The sequence below is a fragment of the Gossypium hirsutum genome, chromosome D10 (genome assembly GCF_007990345.1).
Source record: "Gossypium hirsutum isolate 1008001.06 chromosome D10, Gossypium_hirsutum_v2.1, whole genome shotgun sequence".
Classification (NCBI taxonomy): domain Eukaryota; kingdom Viridiplantae; phylum Streptophyta; class Magnoliopsida; order Malvales; family Malvaceae; genus Gossypium; species Gossypium hirsutum.
In genome coordinates, this window is record NC_053446.1 from 8578626 (window position 1) to 8598025 (window position 19400).

Consider the following 19400-nt stretch of genomic DNA (forward strand, 5'->3'; position numbering starts at 1 on the left):
TCCAATACCATCCGCATATGATGACATTGACATATGCAGTAGCCTCTATCCATTTGATGAAGTAATTAATGATCTCAATAGTGAAGCAATGCCCATTAGAAGTCTTCGATAATGGTGATGTCCATGCCCCATTTTGCTTAAAATTTGAGTCGCACTTTTCGAGTTTTCAACTCAAAACCTCCTTTGGTCATAAAGCGCCTTTTGCGGGTTTTCGCCTTGGCCTCTCCTTTTCTTTTTCCTTTTTTCTTCTCTCATTTTTATTTTCATTTTGACTTTGATTTTGATTTTCCTTTTCCTTCTTCTTCTTCTTCTTTTTTTTGAGATTGGATCTGAACCCATAGGATTAGACAAATCCTTGTTATCCCTTTTGACCAGAACCAATGTTCTTTCTTGATAAAGTTTCCCACATAAGATCTCTCACTTTCACCTTGTATGCTAAAAACCTTCTTTGGTATCAGATTTCTTTCATAGAGCCTTTTGGGGCGCAAATACAACAGAAAACTTTGGATATTCCTCTTTAATCAAAGTAAAATCTAACAACATCATGAAGGGATAGAAACTAGACTTAAAATGGGCAAAGCTATGCTGAGTCAACGAGAGAGGCATTGCCTCGACAAAGAATTGCATCGCTCATACTGTAAATTTCTGACATCGCGTTGTTGTGTAGATTTCATTATCAGCGGTTAACCCGGGCATATCCTGGTATGACCATACAAATACATCTTTGAACTCTAGAGGTCACTCAACAAGGTGTTGCTTCGTCTTTGAGGTCAGATCAATTCTAATCTTCACCAAGCTCACAATTTCTAATGGTTCCTCGTGAGGTAGGATCTGTCTATTCTCTTGTTCTACCATCCTCAACAAGTCTGAGATAAGCTACAATCTTTGTCATTTTCAAAGTCATAAGATCCCTCTAAACACATGCCCCGCTCAAAAGGAAAATCTGGGTCCGTAGCAGAGTCATTCACGTAATTGATATCTGAGGACCCATAATAAGTACCGAATAGTATACAAAAGAATGTATAAATTCATGAATAGTTATTTGTACCATATGATTATGAATGAATGAATAACAATTTGGAAGAAAATCCAAAAGAATGAAAGAATCTGGAATTATTTGTAAAGAATGAAAATATTGGCTCAGCAATAATTGCAAAGATGTATTTCATTAAAATAACAACGTTCAGACATGAGCCTATTTCACAAAGGAATTTCTATCATTTCTAGGCTAAAAACAACAAAAATGTTCTGAACATTACTCTAGATAAGCTCTAAAAACTACAGGGATTTCTTCCGCAGTCTAATTGCTTAGAACACTCCTAGGGTTATAAGGGCGGATATCTAACAAGGTCTTTTTTCATTCGTGTCTTCAAATATGTCATTGATGTGAACACTTCCCAACTCTGTGCGTATGTTTTCCCCCTCTTTAATTTCCTCACAAAGCTTCACCTCCTTGTCGTCCATCATGCCCTGAACCAAGGCCTTGAATTTCACACTCTCTTGGGTCTCGGACCCCTTCTCGTGATGGAAATCACCATGACTTCTTGTCTCTCCATAGTTTCCTCCTGAATCAGAAATAACTAATCCCCTTCCTGCTCTCACGTCTACCCCATTATCATCATGATCGGGTAGTGGATTTTCTACACTAGACGAGTCATCCAATCTGACAACACCCATGTTAATGAGTTTTTCAACCAGTTTCTTGAAGGCAGTGCAATTCTCTATTGAATGACCCGTAATTCCCGCATGGTAGCCACATTATGCGTTCGTGTCATACCATTTGGGATACGGAGGTTGTATGGGTTTTAAGTAGAAGGGGGACACCACGCGTGCATCAAATAAACTTCGGTATAACTCACTATATGACATCGGTATTGGTGTGAACTAAAGCCTTTCTGTATTTGTCTTCTTTAAAGAACTCTGATGTCTGGTGGTTTCTGTCTTTGGCCTATCCACAGTCATTGGCTTTGAGTGGCCCTTGTTATACCTGTCTGCATTATCCCATTTATTTCTCTTCTTCCTTGGGGCCTTTGTAGTATCTAGGTACTTGACCCTCGCCTGCTTTGTTTCAGCTGGGTTATCAAGAGCAACAGGAAAATTGTTCCTCAAATTGGATCTTGGGCCCGTCAAACAACTCACTGGTGTTGTTTTACCAGTCTGATATCGTTGAGATCTGATGGTAAAGAGTGCCCCTTGTGGGTACCCATCTGACTGGATTTGTGCACTTATCGGAGTACAATCTAGGGAATAGGCAAGATCCTCATTATCAACCCCAAAGTGGACCACCAGGTCTTTCCTTTTTTCTAACTCTCCAGCTAGCAATCGATTGAACTGGCTCATCATGGTTCTCTGTAATTCTAGCATCTGATCTCTCATCTCCTATTGAAATTCGGTCAATTGCTTCTGCATCTGTATTTGCATTCGCTCTAATTTTTCCAACCTTTGTTCTATTTCTCTAGTCTTTGCTTGGATACCGTATTGGGTGTTTAGTTGGTTGGTTTTCTAGATTAGCTGAAATAAATTTACTCGTTTAGACTCTTTCAATGGATTTTAATGCATGTAATGCAGATGCATAAAATGAATGCCTAGAGAGACATTGATTTTGATTCAATTACCTTTAGGAAACTTTTCTAGAAAGTAAATTCCTTTACATAAAGCAGATGCATGTATGGCCTCGCCCTTATATTTCAAGAGACAACATCGATCTTTTTCTTCATCCGCATGTTTGTGATAATCTCGCCAATTTCCAATAGATGCCACTACTAGCTCATTTTCTTAATCTTGGTCGCGATCCATCATCTGCCCATCTTCATAAGGCTCGTCAGCTTCTTTAAGAAAGTTGGAATGTCAAACGCTCTTAGACAATCGCCTTGAATCCTCAGGCCATGAATCAAGGTCACGAACTCTTCCATCGCCCTTCTTGTGTTTCTCAGAATATATTCAGGTAGTCGTATTGTTTTCCACTTTATCAAGGAATCCGTATTCCATGACAAGTTTTCTAATTTAGTAATTGGATTTGAATCAATATCTCTTTCCTAATATGCAAATGCAATGCAATCACAATCAAAACAAGATGGGTTAGTACAAAACAAAAGCAAACAAGGAAAACAAAAGTACCTAGTCGGGTGACCACTAGGGGTTTGGAGTAGCTCTATCTAGGTTAAGTTCCTAAGTCCACTATATGAGGTTTGGTTCTAAAGATAAGGTACCCGAACCAGCAGATTCCTCGATCTTCACCCATTATAGGCTCATACAGACCGAGTTTAGTTTAGGGGAATACATTTCCTTAAGGCTGCACGGAGATGAAGATCTCACGAAGACATAGGTACGGATGTATCCCGAAAGTGATCCACTATCCTGCACGGAGGTGAAAACCTCACGAAGGAGTAGCTTCTCACTCCCACTTAAAAGGGTAAGACTAAATAGTCTTTATGCAATATGATGCCAAAATATACAACTCAATTTACAGTAATCATACGAACAAATGCAAAGAGAAGATCGTAATTTTTCAAATCAAATTTTCAATTTTCGACAATAAAAAAAGAAACAATCAATTTTTACGGCCTGACTCTCTTAACGTCCCCAGTGGAGTCGCCAAGCTGTCGAAACCATTTTTTGAATTGAAAAATGGAAATCGATTTTGAAAATGGAAATGGGAGTTGCCACCGATCTTTTATTGAGGTGTGATCGGATCACCTTGAAAACAATTTTAGGTCTGCGAATTTTGAGAAAATAGGTTCGGGAGTCGGTTATGCACGAAGAAGGGTTAGCACCCTCGTAACGCCCAAAATTGGACCAAATTGATTGTTTAATGTCTTAGCGTCGAAATTTTGAAAAGATTTTTAAAATACGATCCTTTTGACTTGAATAAATTGAATTAAATAATGAAACTCTCATTTCAAAGAAATAAAATGTCGCACTCAGTGAGTTAGGGCGCAACATTTTTAATCTTCAAAATTAAGTTTATCTTTTGACTTTTAAAACTCATGCATTTTGATAAGGATATTCGGTTCTTTAGGTCAAATGAGAAAATCGAAACCCAGTAAGTTAAGGTTCGATTTCACAAAATCCTAAATATTGAATATTGCCTTTATTTTCATTTGTTAGAAAAATCCTCGTTTCGAGAAAATAATATGTCATATCCAATACGTTAGGACACCACGTATCGAATTCTCGAAAATGAGCTTTTATTTGGAAATCATAAGGTTTTATTACAAAAGAGATGCTCGTCTATCTAAATTCATCGGAGAAATTGAAGCCCAGTAAGTTAGGGCACAATTCTCTCAAGAATCATGAATAGCGGGTATTTTGACAAATTGCGAAATAAGATGATTCTAATGCTTTTATTGAAACAGGGTAAAAAAACGCATTGATTAAATGAACAATGAATCAAGCAAAATTTGGATAGTAAATATACACCAATGAGTGATAAACAATAAATCAATAAATACAATAACAATAGCTCCAATCATGCATTATGCCACTATCAACGTCAACATTCAAAAGTTATTAATTTGAAAGGAAGATGCAATGTAACTTATAAAATAAAAATGAGAATAAATAAACTTAGGACTTAAAAATATACACAAGATTATACCAAAAAGGCAATGAAGATTTGAAACGATTTGACAATAGAACTAAAAAACAAATAAAATGTTTAAATGAATTTTAACGGAAGAATTGTAAGAAAAAAATGAATGAATCTTAAAATTAATATATACACTTTGATTTATATAAGTAAAAAAAAATCTTAATGTAAATAATAGTATATATAGTCATAATATATAATAAAATTAAAATAAGTAAAATAGAATAGCAAATTTAAAAGGAATAGAATATTTGTGCAAAAAAAAATAAGTAATAATACATAAAAACATAAAATAATATCATATAATAAAATAATCTATGTAATAAGATTAAGTAAAAAAAACTAATAATAATAATAATAATAATGAAAATATTGAACTAATTAAAAAGAAACAAACAACACAAAAGGGATTAAATTGCAACTAAAACGAAATTAATCGGAAAAAAAACATAAATAAACAAAGTAAGGGCCAATGTGCAATGCTCGAATAACATGGGGGACTGAAACAGGAAATATCATGTCCCCAAAACGCTGCGTTGCATAAGGACCGGAATGAAATTCGCAAAAAATTACGCGATCCAATTTAAAGAAGAAACATAAACTAGCTTAGAATCAAACGCAAACAAGGAGGACTTGGAGCGCAAAAAGACCAGAAAGACTGGACGCGCGGATCCTTCCCCCGATAGGGTCACAGCGCGGGTTGCAGGCCAATACGGCGCCGTTTTAAGGCCACTGAAGCAGGCCTTAAACGATGTCATTTTTCACACAATAAATACCCAACTTTAAAACCCTAAAATCTGCAATTATCAGCCTTAAACAAATTTAAAGAAAAAAAAACTAAACGTTTGCCCCCTCCATTCTAAGGTTGCGCCGCTTTGCTAAGAGACCATTCGGATGACTGTTGATCCCAGCCCAATCTCCGATGACGACAGAGAGGGCCAGGATCTTGCCGCCAGGTAACCCCTTTTCCTTTGATCCCTGAATCCACTCTTTTACTTAACAACAATGAGTCAAACAATCACAAAGAAACAAAGAACTCGAACGAGGAAAACAAAGAGAAAAGAAAATCGCAGAAAACCCAGGTATGATTTCAAAATCACCTCTTTTTTTTTAACTTTTTTTTCGTTTGTATTGATATTCTCTGTGTATTTGATACAATATGCGTATGTCCCCAAAATATAAAAGGCTCCCTTTCTCTTATAGCCGAAATCAATGAAAAAATCCCCCCCAAATCTTTTTCTTTACATTTTTCTTATTTTCCTCTTTTTCCTGATTTGCTATCGATTTCTACTATTTTTGTTTGCTTTATCTGCCTTGTTGCGTTTGTTTGTCCTTTCTGCAGGTACGACATATGGAGGGTGGACGTGGCACGTACGGAGGCGCGCGTGAGGCCGAGGAAATGCCCTGGTGGCTGCGGTGCTGGAGGCTCGCCCTAGCTTCTAGGGTTTCTGGTTCCTTTTCTGTTTTGGGCTTCAATGTAATTGGGTCGGGGTATCGGGCTATTGTAATTGGGCCATTCGAGTTTAAGTTTGATTTTAGTCTGTAATTTTGGACATTTTATTTGGTATTTATTTGTGTACGGGCCGGGCAATATTGGGCCATTAAAATCACGATTTGCCTTACCATCTCAAATCCTGTTTCTTGTTTCTTGGCATGTTTCCCGTAGATTATGTTGTCAATTGTGCAAGATTGGTTCGGTTGTGGATTGCAGAGGGCTTTGTGAAACAGCAGCAACAACAACATGATGCAACAGCTGAAGATGTTGCGAGACAATCCTTGACTCAGCTCATAAACAAAAACTTGGTTCATGTTGAATTGGTTGATTTTGATGGCGTGGTTGGAGAATGTCGAGTCCATGGTTTAATGCATGAGCTCATTCTTTCCAAGTCAGATGAACTTAACTTTTTCTTTCAAACTTCACCAACGCAATTAACAAATCTGAACCAGAGAGCACGGCACATCTCAATCCAGAATATTGGTTCCAACAACTTGTCATCGACCATCCGTAGCTCAAAAGCTCATTCATTTATCTTTTTTGAGGTAAAAGAATTCCCCAAATCCCTGCTCATGTCAATATTTTCCAATTTCAAACTCTTGAAAGAACTAGATTTTGAGGGAGCTCCATTGGATCGCTTGCCTGAGGAATTGGGAAATCTGTTGCACCTGAAATACTTAAGTGTAAGAGATACAAAAGTAAAGACACTCCCAAAGTCCTTATCTGAGTTGCACAAACTAGAAACTTTGGATTTGAAACGTTCTCGTGTGCATCAGTTACCTTTTGAGATCAATAAGCTTTCCAATCTGAAGTATTTTATAGCCTACTCCGATACCAATTTTCAGATTCGACAAGGGGTGAAAATACATGGCAATTTTCAAAGTTCAAAGTCCATAGAAAAGCTTTATCTTGTAGATTTGGATGCAGGAAAGAGCTTTGATTTAGTTAGCGAGTTGGGAAAGTTGAAGAATCTAAGAAAGTTGGGAATCACCAACCTGAAATCAGAAGGTGGGATGCTTTGTGCTATGCTATTGAGCAAATGTCCCTCCATCAATCACTACAGATAATCTCAGCAAAAGAGGAGGAACCTCTGCAATTGCAATCAATGTCATCTCCTCTTCTTTTGTATTGCCTTCGGCTTCAAGGACGATTGGAAAAGTTACCCCATTGGATTTCCGATCTCAAGTGCCTAGTTCGAATTCGACTACTTTGGTCGCAATTATCCGAGATTCCTCTCAACATTCTTGGTGAATTGCCCGAGTTGTTGGAACTTTTTCTTTATAAGGGATGCAATGGAACACAACTTCATTTCGAGAGTGGATACTTTCCAGCACTCAAGATTTTAATCCTTGAGAAATTGGATAGGCTGAATAGATTGGCAATCGATGAAAATGCACTCCATCTTGTTGAACACCTCTTTATTGGGTCTTGTCAACAGTTGAAGATGCTGCCATCCGACATCTGCCATATGAAATGCCTTAGTCTGTTTGAAGTTAGTCTTATGTCCAAAGAATTTGTTAGAAGAATGCTACCAGGAGTTGGTGAAGACCATTGGAAAGTTCAAAATATAGCAAATGTCCATGTCTACATCATCAACACTGAACAACAATATTTAGCCAACAAGCTTGGTGATTCTACCTTGTTAGACAGCTTAAATTAGAAGTAGAGGTACAACTTTACAGATTACATTTTTAAATATTATTTTAATAGTGAATTATATTGCTACGTGTATGTATTTTACATGCAGGTGTGGTTCTTATCTACTAATCCATGATGGTTCAGTGCCTGAAGAAATCAACCAAAAACAGTGGTCCATTCTTTTCACATCAAGGCTGGCTGGATGTACACCTTGCTACTTGGCGATAATTTGTGTATGTGTCTTATATTTTAATTTATCGTAGTTATGTTTAATGCATTTTGTCTTAAACCAAAAGTCGCTCATTCACTTGCACAATAATTCTGTTGTATGCTATCCACATTGATTGGCATAGGTCGTTTATGGGTCTGTTTTTTTTTTTTTTTCTACTTGAATTCGATTCTTTATTTGTTAATTCCAGGTCTAGTTGTATAGAGTAAGCCATATGGCTTAAGTTCGTTTGCCTGCTCTCCCTTTTATTAATCTATTTTGATGTTTACTTCAACAAAAATACCTTTGATGTACAAACATGTTATGCATTCTTCTTTTGCAACATGTACTTTTATGGATCACGTATGTTCAGGCAGCTTTAAGGTCGCTATTCAATGAAGAAACTAGATTAGAAGATATCCAATTTAAAATTAATAAGCAGTAAATGGAAAGACCCAACTTGAAAAGGGCCACAAACAATGTAGAATCTAACCCATGTGAGATACATCCCAATACCATAATATAGAGCAGAAATGTAGCTTCAGGCAATGGCTTCCTTTGCCTTGATTTCCAGCTTCAATTATTTTACGTCATACCACTTCAGCTTCAGCTTAACAGAGTTCAGAGCCATAATATGTTCAATCATAACCTACGGCTATAACCCAGCATGTTTGCCAACAAAAGCTAATAACTACATTCTGCTCTCCATCAAGTCTCAGGAATCGCTGAATCTTGAAAACTTTTCACTTCATTTGTTGGTAAATTTCGTTGAATCTCATTCAACTCGGGTTTGATTTCTAATGCCGCAGAAGCATCCCACAGAAAACTTAAAATTGATCCACCACAGAAAGTTACACCATCATCTTTCACTTTTAGTAAAAAGCTATTCATTCTTGTCACTTGAGATTTCTAATCAATACATTCATGTGACAACAATATTCTTACCCTTTCAACTATTGGAAAAGCAGGTAGTCCCTATAGATTCTGAACTCCGAATTCAACAACATAGAAGCAAATGATCTGCTACCTATGATTTATATAAATAAAATGAAAAACTTCACCTAGGATACAAGTTTTAAGAAACTTGGCTTACCTGAATTAGTTTTCCAAGGAAGATGATACATTAAACTTCAATTATTGTCGCAACAGATCGGGCAATATGCGCTGATAAAATAATGTACTAACTGCTAGGCCAGAATTAAATACATCACAGTGGTTTATATTCTATCATATGATTCTGGTAGTATTTTGCTAGTCTAGAACATACATATCAAATCTGCACAGGAATCTACACATATGATCTTATACTTGCATTTGAAAGTGCAACTTACCCTGCATAGCTTCATCATCCGACATACAGCATCCAGCCCAAATAAATGCAGTTCTAAGGAATTGAACTAGTTTCGGCATCAACGGTAGACTCAAACTTGAATTTGCTAAAACCAGGAGTAGAACCAGAATACTCTATTTTTCTTAGCTTCAGCAACAAAAACAGCAAAATCCCACACACGAACCCCAATGCAGCACTAGAACCTGTCAAAGATACAGCAGCACAAACCAACATGACAAAAGACTCCTCCTTTGAGTTCATATCCCTCGAGGCCATAGCCAACTCAATGCCGGCAAATAATAAAAGAACTCCAAGAATCCCTATAGGAAACTGATTCAAAATCCTAACAAAGGAGTTCCCAAATACCAAGCCAATTATCAACTTCCCTATCCCCAAATATACCACCGACCATCCACTCCTTGCCCCAAACCTATACTGACCAGCTAACCCACCCGCACCATGACACACTGGCATTGCCCCAAACCAACACCCCACCAAATTCATAACCCCTACACTAACTGAAACCTTGGCAGCAGACAGCTCTCTGTTTGGAAACAAATCACCAGACAACTTACAAACTGCAATAACTGAGTTCAATACAGACAGTGGAATTTGTGGCACTGCTCCTTTCAAAAACCCAACTTTCCAATCATTCCAAGTTATACTCAAAAATCCAATTTTTGATGGGCCGAACTTAATATCACCAAAAATTGAAGGATCACGTATAAAACATAAAACCAATCCAAGTAGGAACACTATCAAAGCAGCCGGAATTGAACCCAAAATTCTCAACCTCTTTGAGTTTCTGCGACGAGGTTGGTCGTCATCAGATCCATTTCTATCATAATGATCCCCGGAGCCGGTGAAGATGACTAAAAAGAGGAGACTTGAAAGGGCCACAACAAGACCATCAAGGCCCAACCATGCCCGTGGGGTGGTAGCCTTAGAAGCTACGAAATCTTGATTGTAACGGATGTACTTGATGGCTGAGAAGGCAAAGGAGAGGCCTTGAGAGAGCTGGATCCCGCGGACAACAGGGAGAGGGAGGAGACGGTAAAGGGTCGACATCAGACCGGTAGCCCCGAGAAAGAAGAGGACGGCGGCAGTAGAGGCACCAGCGGTGGCGATTTGGGAGGTGGTAAGGTGAGGGGTTTCGGAGACGGCAACGGCAGCTATGGATTTCATGGGTTGGACAGGCATGGGGATGTGGAAGAGTAGGCCAGTGGTTATGTTGTAAAGGGCAGTGAAGATTAGAGTTGTGGAGAGGTCTAAGTGGGAAACCAAGGTGAGAGTTAGGACAATTGGGATGAAAGTGCCCAAGTCTCCCACTGCTCCTGATAGTTCGGAGGAGAGGGAATTATTCATGTGGAAATGACGACGCCACCATGGGTGGTTTTGGGGGAGGAGAGGAGTGGTGCTGGTGACGGTTGTGGAGGAGGAGGCGGGAGGAGATTGTTGCTCCATGATTGATGCACTAGTTCAGCGAGCTAGGACTGCTTGAGCTTTATCCCAAAATGAAATGCCTTCTCAAGTAGCGTAAACGACACCAATTACCATTAAAATTATATTTTAGTTATTCAACTTTTAAAATTTACATAATTGTCACTAAAGTTATCGAATTGTTATATTTTGGTCACTCATCAGGTTAATTTTCATTAGGATTAACTGCCAATTTAGCCCCTAAACTATAACTAAAATATCAATTTGATACTTTTTAAATCTTTTTTAGTAATAATTCTAAAAAATTAAAAGGTTAAACTATTAAATAGTCACTCAAGTTTTATATTGTTCCTATCTTGTTCATCGGAATTTTTTTGTTAATTTAGTCACCCCATTAGATTAATTGACATTTTTAGTTACTCCACCATTAAAGTACCTTGGTCAGGAAAGAAAATGTTGATGTGACAATCTTTTGATTGGTATAATAATAAATTTAACCCTTAACACTTTATACATTCTGTTAAGTTGGTCTTGATTCTAAAAGATCTAACAAATTTAATCCTCAATATTTGTAAATTTTGTCAATTTAGTCTAAATTCAAAAATTTTATAATTTTAAAAACTTGAAAATATATAAAATTTATTATAAAAAGACAAAATATAAATTATTAAAAACATATATAAAATTACGTAAAGGCTTAAATATGAATTTGGTTGAAGGGTTCAAACTAATATTTCTTGAGTTTTAACAAAAAAAAATTTAGGGATTCTAAAAATTTTAACCCTTAATTTTTCTTAAAATTTTTAAATCAATATTTTATTATTATTTAAACTCCATCAAGCTAAACGAGTCATTTGAATTAATTTTTTGAATCAATCACTACAAAATCCAACCAGCACCATGATCAAACAACTGGTTAAGAGATTCAAATTAGAAAGCCTTTACTTATAGAAACATCTCTGGCTCCATTTCGATGGTAAAGTGTAGGGCTTTGAGGGATTCAAATGCTTAAGGCTATTTCTCATTAAAAGAAAATGTGAAATTAATTTTGGGTGTGTCTGTAAAATAAACCGACTTTGGGTGTGGGTTTAACGGTGAGTGCTAAACGAAGGGATGAATGTTGTTTTGCAAAATGTCTCTGTTGTTTGGTTGAATAAAAAAAATATGGTAACAAGAATGAAAATTTTGAAAATTTTTTCTTGTAATTTTTTAACCACAATGTTGTGCGATTGCATATATCAAATGTAAGAGCATTTTATGGGTTTTTCATGTTTTTGAATTATAACTAGGAAAATTTTACTTACTTTGATTTTTGGTTTTGATTGATTATTTTTTGAATGTTTTATATTTTTGAATATTTTATTTATATTTTTTGTGAATTTTTAGAATTTGGACTAAATTGAAAAAATGTGCAAACATTAAGAGTTAAATTTATTAATTTTTTAGAATTATGAGCAAATGTAAATTAAGTCTTTATGTAATTATATATATTTTTATGTCTTTTTTATAGTAAGTTACAAATATTTTCTAGTTTTTAAAATTATAAAATTTTTGAATTTTTATACTTGGACTAAATTGACAAGATGTGCAAATATTGAGGGTTAAATTTGTTGAATTTCTCTAGAATTAGGACCAACTTTACAAAAGTGTAAAGCGTCATTATACCAATCAAAAGACTGTTATGTTAGTATTTTATTCAGTGACCAAGGCATTTGAACAGTGAAGTGACTAAAAATGACAATTAATCTGATAAAAGTGACTAAATTAACAAAAATAAAATTGGTGAACAAAATAGTAATGCATTAAAGCTTGAGTGACTATCTGAGTGGTTTATTCTTTAAATTTTTTAAAATTATTATTTAGAAAAACTTTAAAAGTATCAAATAGATATTTTAGAGACTAAATTGGTTATGAACCCTTTAAATTAATGTTTGGTGTCATCGAAAATTAGATCAAAATATAAAAAAAATAGCTTTAATGATAATTATCTAACTTCTCAAATTTGGTGAATTTATCCTTCCAAGTAATGAAACGCATGGAAATTGGAATAATCTGAGGGAATAAGCGCATGCTAAGTTTTAACACATAAATCAATAGATGAGACGTATATACGTATTATTCAAGAAAATTTTGCTGTCTTGCTTTGTTGACATTTTTTCCTGTATAATTACAACTTTGAGACGAAGAGAGTGACACGGCATTCAAACTGTTTAAATTCCAACAAACTTTTTAATTGCTTATCCCATTTGTATGGCCAAAAATTACTTATTCGGGCAAAATGAGACGAGCCGGAAGGTGTCACCTTCGATGTTATATTTGAAATTATTTATATGTAAAAATTACCTACTTAAAATATAAAATATACGATAAATGATGAAATTGTTATAAAATAAGGAGAGATAGAGATAATAAAAAACAAATAAAATATGAAAACAATAGAGAATGTATTTTATTGATCAAAAGATATTATTACAATGTTTCATCAGATTCTCTATCTATAGGCATAACAAGTATAAAAGAAGTGAAAATCTAATTCTAATCACTATTAGAATTTAAAGTACATTAAAACTTTATCTTGATCATGATCGACATCTATTTAATAAGATATTCATAACACTCCCCCTTAGATGTCAATTGGTAGATAATGTGCCTCGTTAACATTATTAGGAAAAACCCTGTGGGATAAAAACATAATGAAGGAAAAAGAGTACACAATCTATTATACGCATAATATGCTGCCTCATTAAAAACCTTACCAGGAAAACCCAATGGGACAAAACATTGGTTAAGGGAAAAAGAGTGCAACGCATATTTACTCCCCATCATGAAAACATTACATATTTTCTCATATTCTACGTATTCAATCTTGAATACTAGTTTTTCAAATAACTATTTGAATGTATTTGATAAGCATTCATATTACTATTCTTTTAAAAGTCATGAGTGAGGAAAATTTGGGGGAAATATATTTTGATCTCTTCAAGAGATTCAACAATAATCATAACAAACTTTAATCATGATTCTTTTATAAAAACACAAATATGTATTTTGGATCATTTTAATCCTCCAACTACTATTCACTAGGTCAAATTTACCACATATGTTCAAATTATTTCAATTCATAAAAATGAATAATTTCTCGAGAATTTCAATATGCTTCTAGCATCCTAAATCCGTCAAAGATTTTAATATAAACTTTACTATATAGTGATTCATAAAAGGTTGAAACAATAACCATTAGACACAGGTTAAATATTTTATGAATTGTCAATTTAATAATATATTTAAAGGTTATTACATCCACCGCAAAAGAATATTATATCTTTTCGTAATCAATGTCAGGACTTAGCGAAAAACTTCATATTTTTATTCCGCTTTTGCAAAACTACTTCAATTGCACCTTCATTGGCTTTATACCTTTAGATATTTGGACTACTAGTCCAAACACTCTACGAATTTAATTGTACTTGAGTTGTGTTTTTCTATTTTGATCATTTTATTCCATATCTATATTTCTCAAAGATTTATTCAAGATCTTCCTTTTGTTTCATTATTTCAAAAATAATATTGCATGCAAAATCATTATCGACCATTTTTATTATTTGGTTCCACATTTTCTCAAATTGACATAACTTATTGAGATCTCTTATTTTCATTCTTTTAAAATTCAGTTTCAGGTACCTGAATCTCTTCTAGAGTTTTACTTATTAGTTATGTCTTGGGTCTCTTCTGGAGCACCCGCCTCTACTATATGACTATTTAGAAGAATTTTTATCTTTGGAACCGGTCAATCTATTATTTATTCTAACTGATTGTCTTACTGGGACTTTGATTCAAATTAAAATATTAGATAGTATATAACACTTGATTATTCTTATTAAGTTTGTAAATACATCTAACAATTAACTTGTAATGAGTTATCCTTATTGAACTTCTGGTTCAAATTACTCTTCCCCTAACTCATTATAAGTTATTATTTCTCTCCCCTTAACTCATTACAAGTTATTATTTCTCTCCCCCTAATGTCGAGAAAACTATCGAATCAAAATTGTAATCACAAATCATGTCATAATTGAATCTCGAATACATTCAAAACATCTAATATATAAAGAAACTTGTAATTAATATATATTTTCAACTTTCTTTGAGGATTCACTTATCTTTGTGCTTTGTGGTGGAGCAATTGAAACATATACGCACATATAAAAATTCAAGGATGAGAAATATTTAGCTCTTGATCAAAAACCAATTGTAATGGGGAGTATTTATAACTTATTGGCTTAATGCGTACAACACGTAAATCAACATAGTCTCATGTTGAAATAGAAAGTTTAATTCTCATAAGTAATGATTTAGGCATTAATCAGATGTATTCAATCAATAATTTCTCTAAACCATTATGCACAAAATTTTACAAAAGTTTTTCAAACACAATCAATAAAAGATTGAGATATAAACTCATCAGTATTAGCAAGATGAATTGTCTTAATTGCATGATCTAAAATTAATTATTTAAACAAACAATATTGTAAACGACAGGTTGCAAATTGATAACACATAGGTGATTATTTTGTAGATGCATCTTTCAAAATCATATAATATCAAAACCATCCATATGATAGATGAATATGCCCATATTAATTTCAGAAATGTAAGACATTAAATCACAACTTTAGCTAGTGAGTTTCTAAAAATCAATTTTCATTGAGAACAAGCAACATGAGAATTCTGTAACAACCCAAAATCCATAGGCACCATAAAAGTGTGTTATCGGGCCCCCGTCTTAGTAAACCGAGTTAGAAAATAATTATTAGAAATATTTACAAGACTAGTTCTGTGTTTAATTAGGATTTAGATAGGTGAATTTAGCTAAATTAAGAGTAATTAGCAAAAAGGATTAAATTACAATAGAAGTGAAAGCTTAATTATAGATTAAATAAAAGCTAAAGGGACTAAAAAGGCAATTATGCCATTCTTTATAGTTGAGGCGGTATACGTATAAAAATATCAAAGATTTTTATGATTAAAATATATATATGGTTACTTAATAAATAAGATTATTATATATTATATTATATTATATTATATTATATTATATTATATTATATTATATAAATAGGTAAAGAAACATAAGAAACAGAATGAAATTGAAACCAAACAGAGAAGAAACAGGGGAGAAAGAAAGAAAGAAAAAGAAAAGAAGAAATTTAGGGTTTTCAAGGTTCAATTTCAAATTGGTAAGTTAAATTAAGTCATTTTCTTGTAATTTTTGAGTTTTTATGAAACTAGAACAAAATACTATTAAGTATGTGCCGAAATTTTTGAAGATATTAGATTTTTAGACATTAAATTTTATTGAACAAATTGTTAAATTAGGGATTTGGTTGATAGAATTTCTAGTTAGAATTAGTAAAAGGATTAAATTGTAAACTAAGTTATAAGTTTTGAGTTTTAGGGATTAAATTGAAATAAATTCGAAATTATGAAAATATGATAAAAATTAGATAGTTAAATGTGAGTTTGGCAAGAAATTGAGTAGCAAAATGGTATGAATTGAGAAAGAAAAATATATAGGTTTAGTTAGGATTCAAATTGGAATTAAAGTAAAAGTTAGATAAAAATTTCAGCAATTAAACTGTGTTGTGCTAATGATTGTGAAATTTTTTTAATTGTTCATAGCTAATATCAAGCCTGAAGCATCGGCCTAAAAAGGAAAAGAAAAGATCGTCGAGGATTAAATCCGAAAAGAATTCTGGTTTGTATCACTATAATTCAAACTTTATCATTATTGTGTGTTTAATTTACTAATTATGTGTGGTAAGTATTTTAAGGTAAGTGTTTAGTAAAATGATAAATTTATGATTGGGTATTGAAATTGAGACTGATACTGAACTGAATTATGGAATATTGAATATTGTTTTGAGTATTGAATTGAATTGTGAAGTTACTGAATATTGTTATGTGTACTGCATTGATCTGTAAAATTACTAAAGTAATGAATTACTGCAATACTGTGAAACTGATGAAATAAGGAATTATAATTGATACTAAATTAAGATCGAAGTTGTATTGAAAAGTGAATTAAATACCCTATTAACTAGTCGGGCTAGTCGAATATAGTTGGCATGCCATAGGATATGGAAGAGTACGGATTTTTTTGCCGGCTTACTGATCAAGCATTTATGTGCCGACTACTGTTACTGTTACCGATTCGACAATTTGTGTGTCGAATACCATTACCGTTATTGTTACAGATTCAACACTTTGTGTGTTGAATATTGTTACTGTTACTGCTACCGTTACTGATTACTATTTAGGTATTGTGTATCGTACTGGTGTATTGGTTGGAATCTGTGTAGCCGCCGAGTCCGAGTCAAGTTAATAGGGGCAAATGAAAGAAATTTACTGATAAAACTAAATTTGAATGATATAGCATTTGAAAGGTGAGAAGTGAAATAAAGAAATAAGAATGATATATATATAAACAAATGATAATATAAAAGACTGGATTGTTCATTAAGTGATGATAATTGTAATGTAAAAGTATGTGTGTGATTTAATGTATTTCAATATAAATTGTATTATAGTGATACCACTAAGTATATGCATACTCAGCGTATAGTTGTTTCCGTGCGTAGGTTGTAGAAGTCAAGTACTGAACCAGCATCCAAAGTCAGACCCGACTTCAGCAAACTTTTGGTAATGTATATTTTCTTTTGGTAATGTGGCATGTACATAGGATGTATATAAAGGTTATTATGTTTTGAATATAAATAGTTAAAAATGTTAGTAGTACAAGTCTAAGAATTATAATGAAAGAAGTTTATCTATTTCAATTTAATTAGTACATTGATAAATTTAAATTGATATTATATTGAATTGGTTGAATTGGTTATGTTTGGAAATGGATACGGTTTTGTTTGAAGGGGGTTTTATGTAAAAATAAGCAGAAATACTGTCGATTTAAAAAAAAGAAAAAAATTTATGAAAAATTTTCGAAATACTCAAACAAGTTCCGTTCTACTTTTAATACATGTTTTGGGCTTCGAGAGTCCATTACAGGGATTTAATTATTAAATTATACTATGAATGTTATTTTAATTATGAATTATTTGTAAGTTGTCTGATAGGTTTGGTAATGCCTCGTAACCCTGTTCCAGTAACGGTTTGGGGTTAGGAAGTGTTACAATTGTTGGTATCAGAGCTTTGCAGGTTTAGCCGATTCTTGGACTAAATCAAGCTTGTAAATGAGTTTAAAAGTACATGCCACATTTAAGTCGAAATTAAGTCGGGTTTTTGGATGCTAATATATTTATTTAATTTTGTTTTATAGATAAAATGTCAGATGGAAGAATGTATGATGTTGAACAGGAAATGTATACTGGAAGTCGAGAATTTAAAGAAACTAAATCTGCTACACCTAGTGTGAATCCGTTAGATAATCAACCTCCTAACGTAGGAAGAGAAAGAGATGACTCACAACTTTTAAGAACTATAGCCGATGTATTACAGCGTGTAGCGGGAGCTGTACCTGCTACTACATCAGTACCAACTGTCAGACGGGCCCTGATTAAAGAGCTACGAAAATATGGTGCCACGGAGTTTTTGGGATTAAGAGGAATTGATCCGTCCGCTACTGAAAATTGGATGCAATCAACAAAAAGAGTTTTGCAACAATTAAATTGCACTCCCCGAGAGAATCTGATATGTGCTGTATCACTGTTACAAGGAGAAGCATATCTCTGGTGGGAATCTGTGGTTAGGCATTTGTCAGATGATCAGGTAACCTATGACTTGTTTCAAAAAGAATTTCAAAAGAAGTATATTGGGGAAATGTACATTGAAGAGAAAAAGCAAGAGTTTTTAGTGCTGAAACATGGTAATATGTCAGTATTAGATTATGAGCGAGAGTTCTCTAGACTGAGCAAGTATGCTTCAAAATATGTTCCAACTAAGGCTGATAGTTGTAAACAATTTCTACAGGGACTGCGAGATGAAATCAAGATTCAATTGGTAAGTCTCAAAATTACTGAACTTGTTGATCTGGTTGAGCGAGCAAAAATGATAGAACAAGTCTTGGGCCTGGATAAAAAGTCAGAAATGGGTAAATCAGCTGGGAAACGTATGGGAATTACCAGTTTTAATCCATTACCGAAGAGATCCAAAAAATCAAGAAGTGGTTGGAGATCAAGCTTTCGGTCTGATAGGGGTGACAGAAGTAGAGGAAAACAAATTACTATTTCCATCGGTAGTGTAAAAGCTCCGCCCCGGAAAAGTGAAAATCCTGAATGTGATTATTGTGGGAAAAGACATTTTGGTGAATGCTGGAAGAAAATCAGAGGATGTTTCTGCTGTGGCTCTATTGAACACTTTGTTAAAGATTTTTCGAAAACTCAGAATAGTACACCTGTCACATCTCAGAGATCGATATCGACTGCCAGAGGTAGAGGAATGTCCAGAGGAGGTTCTGTTTTGAGGAGAGGAGGAGCTGGTAGAGACAGTGAGATATAACAACACAACAATCTAAAGTCAGAGCTCCAGCTAGAGCTTATGTAGTTAGAACTCGAGAAGAGGGTAATGCTCACGATGTGGTAACAGGTATATTTTTACTGTATTCTGAGTCTGTTTATACTTTGATTGATCATGGATCTTCACACTCATATATTAATTCAAAATTAGTAGAGTCGAGGAAATTAAAACC

The 19400-nt window shown here is 33.9% G+C and overlaps 1 protein-coding gene and 1 pseudogene across 1 annotated transcript; one reads left to right on the top strand and one right to left on the bottom strand.

Moving 5' to 3' along the window:
- The first annotated feature begins 5358 nt into the window (after nt 1–5358).
- LOC107913921 (disease resistance protein RPM1-like) lies at nt 5359–8232 on the top strand (annotated as a pseudogene).
- A 795-nt stretch (nt 8233–9027) lies between these two features.
- LOC107913922 (molybdate transporter 2) lies at nt 9028–10796 on the bottom strand. Its single transcript, XM_016842590.2, has one exon. The coding sequence runs from the start codon at nt 10721–10723 to the stop codon at nt 9314–9316; it is 1410 nt and encodes a 469-aa protein (XP_016698079.1). The 5' UTR covers nt 10724–10796; the 3' UTR covers nt 9028–9313.
- Nucleotides 10797–19400: the final 8604 nt, after the last annotated feature.

Excerpts from the sequence above, each read along its gene's own strand:
- LOC107913922 (XM_016842590.2), bottom strand. The coding sequence starts at position 10,723 with ATGGAGCAACAATCTCCTCCCGCCTCCTCCTCCACAACCGTCACCAGC.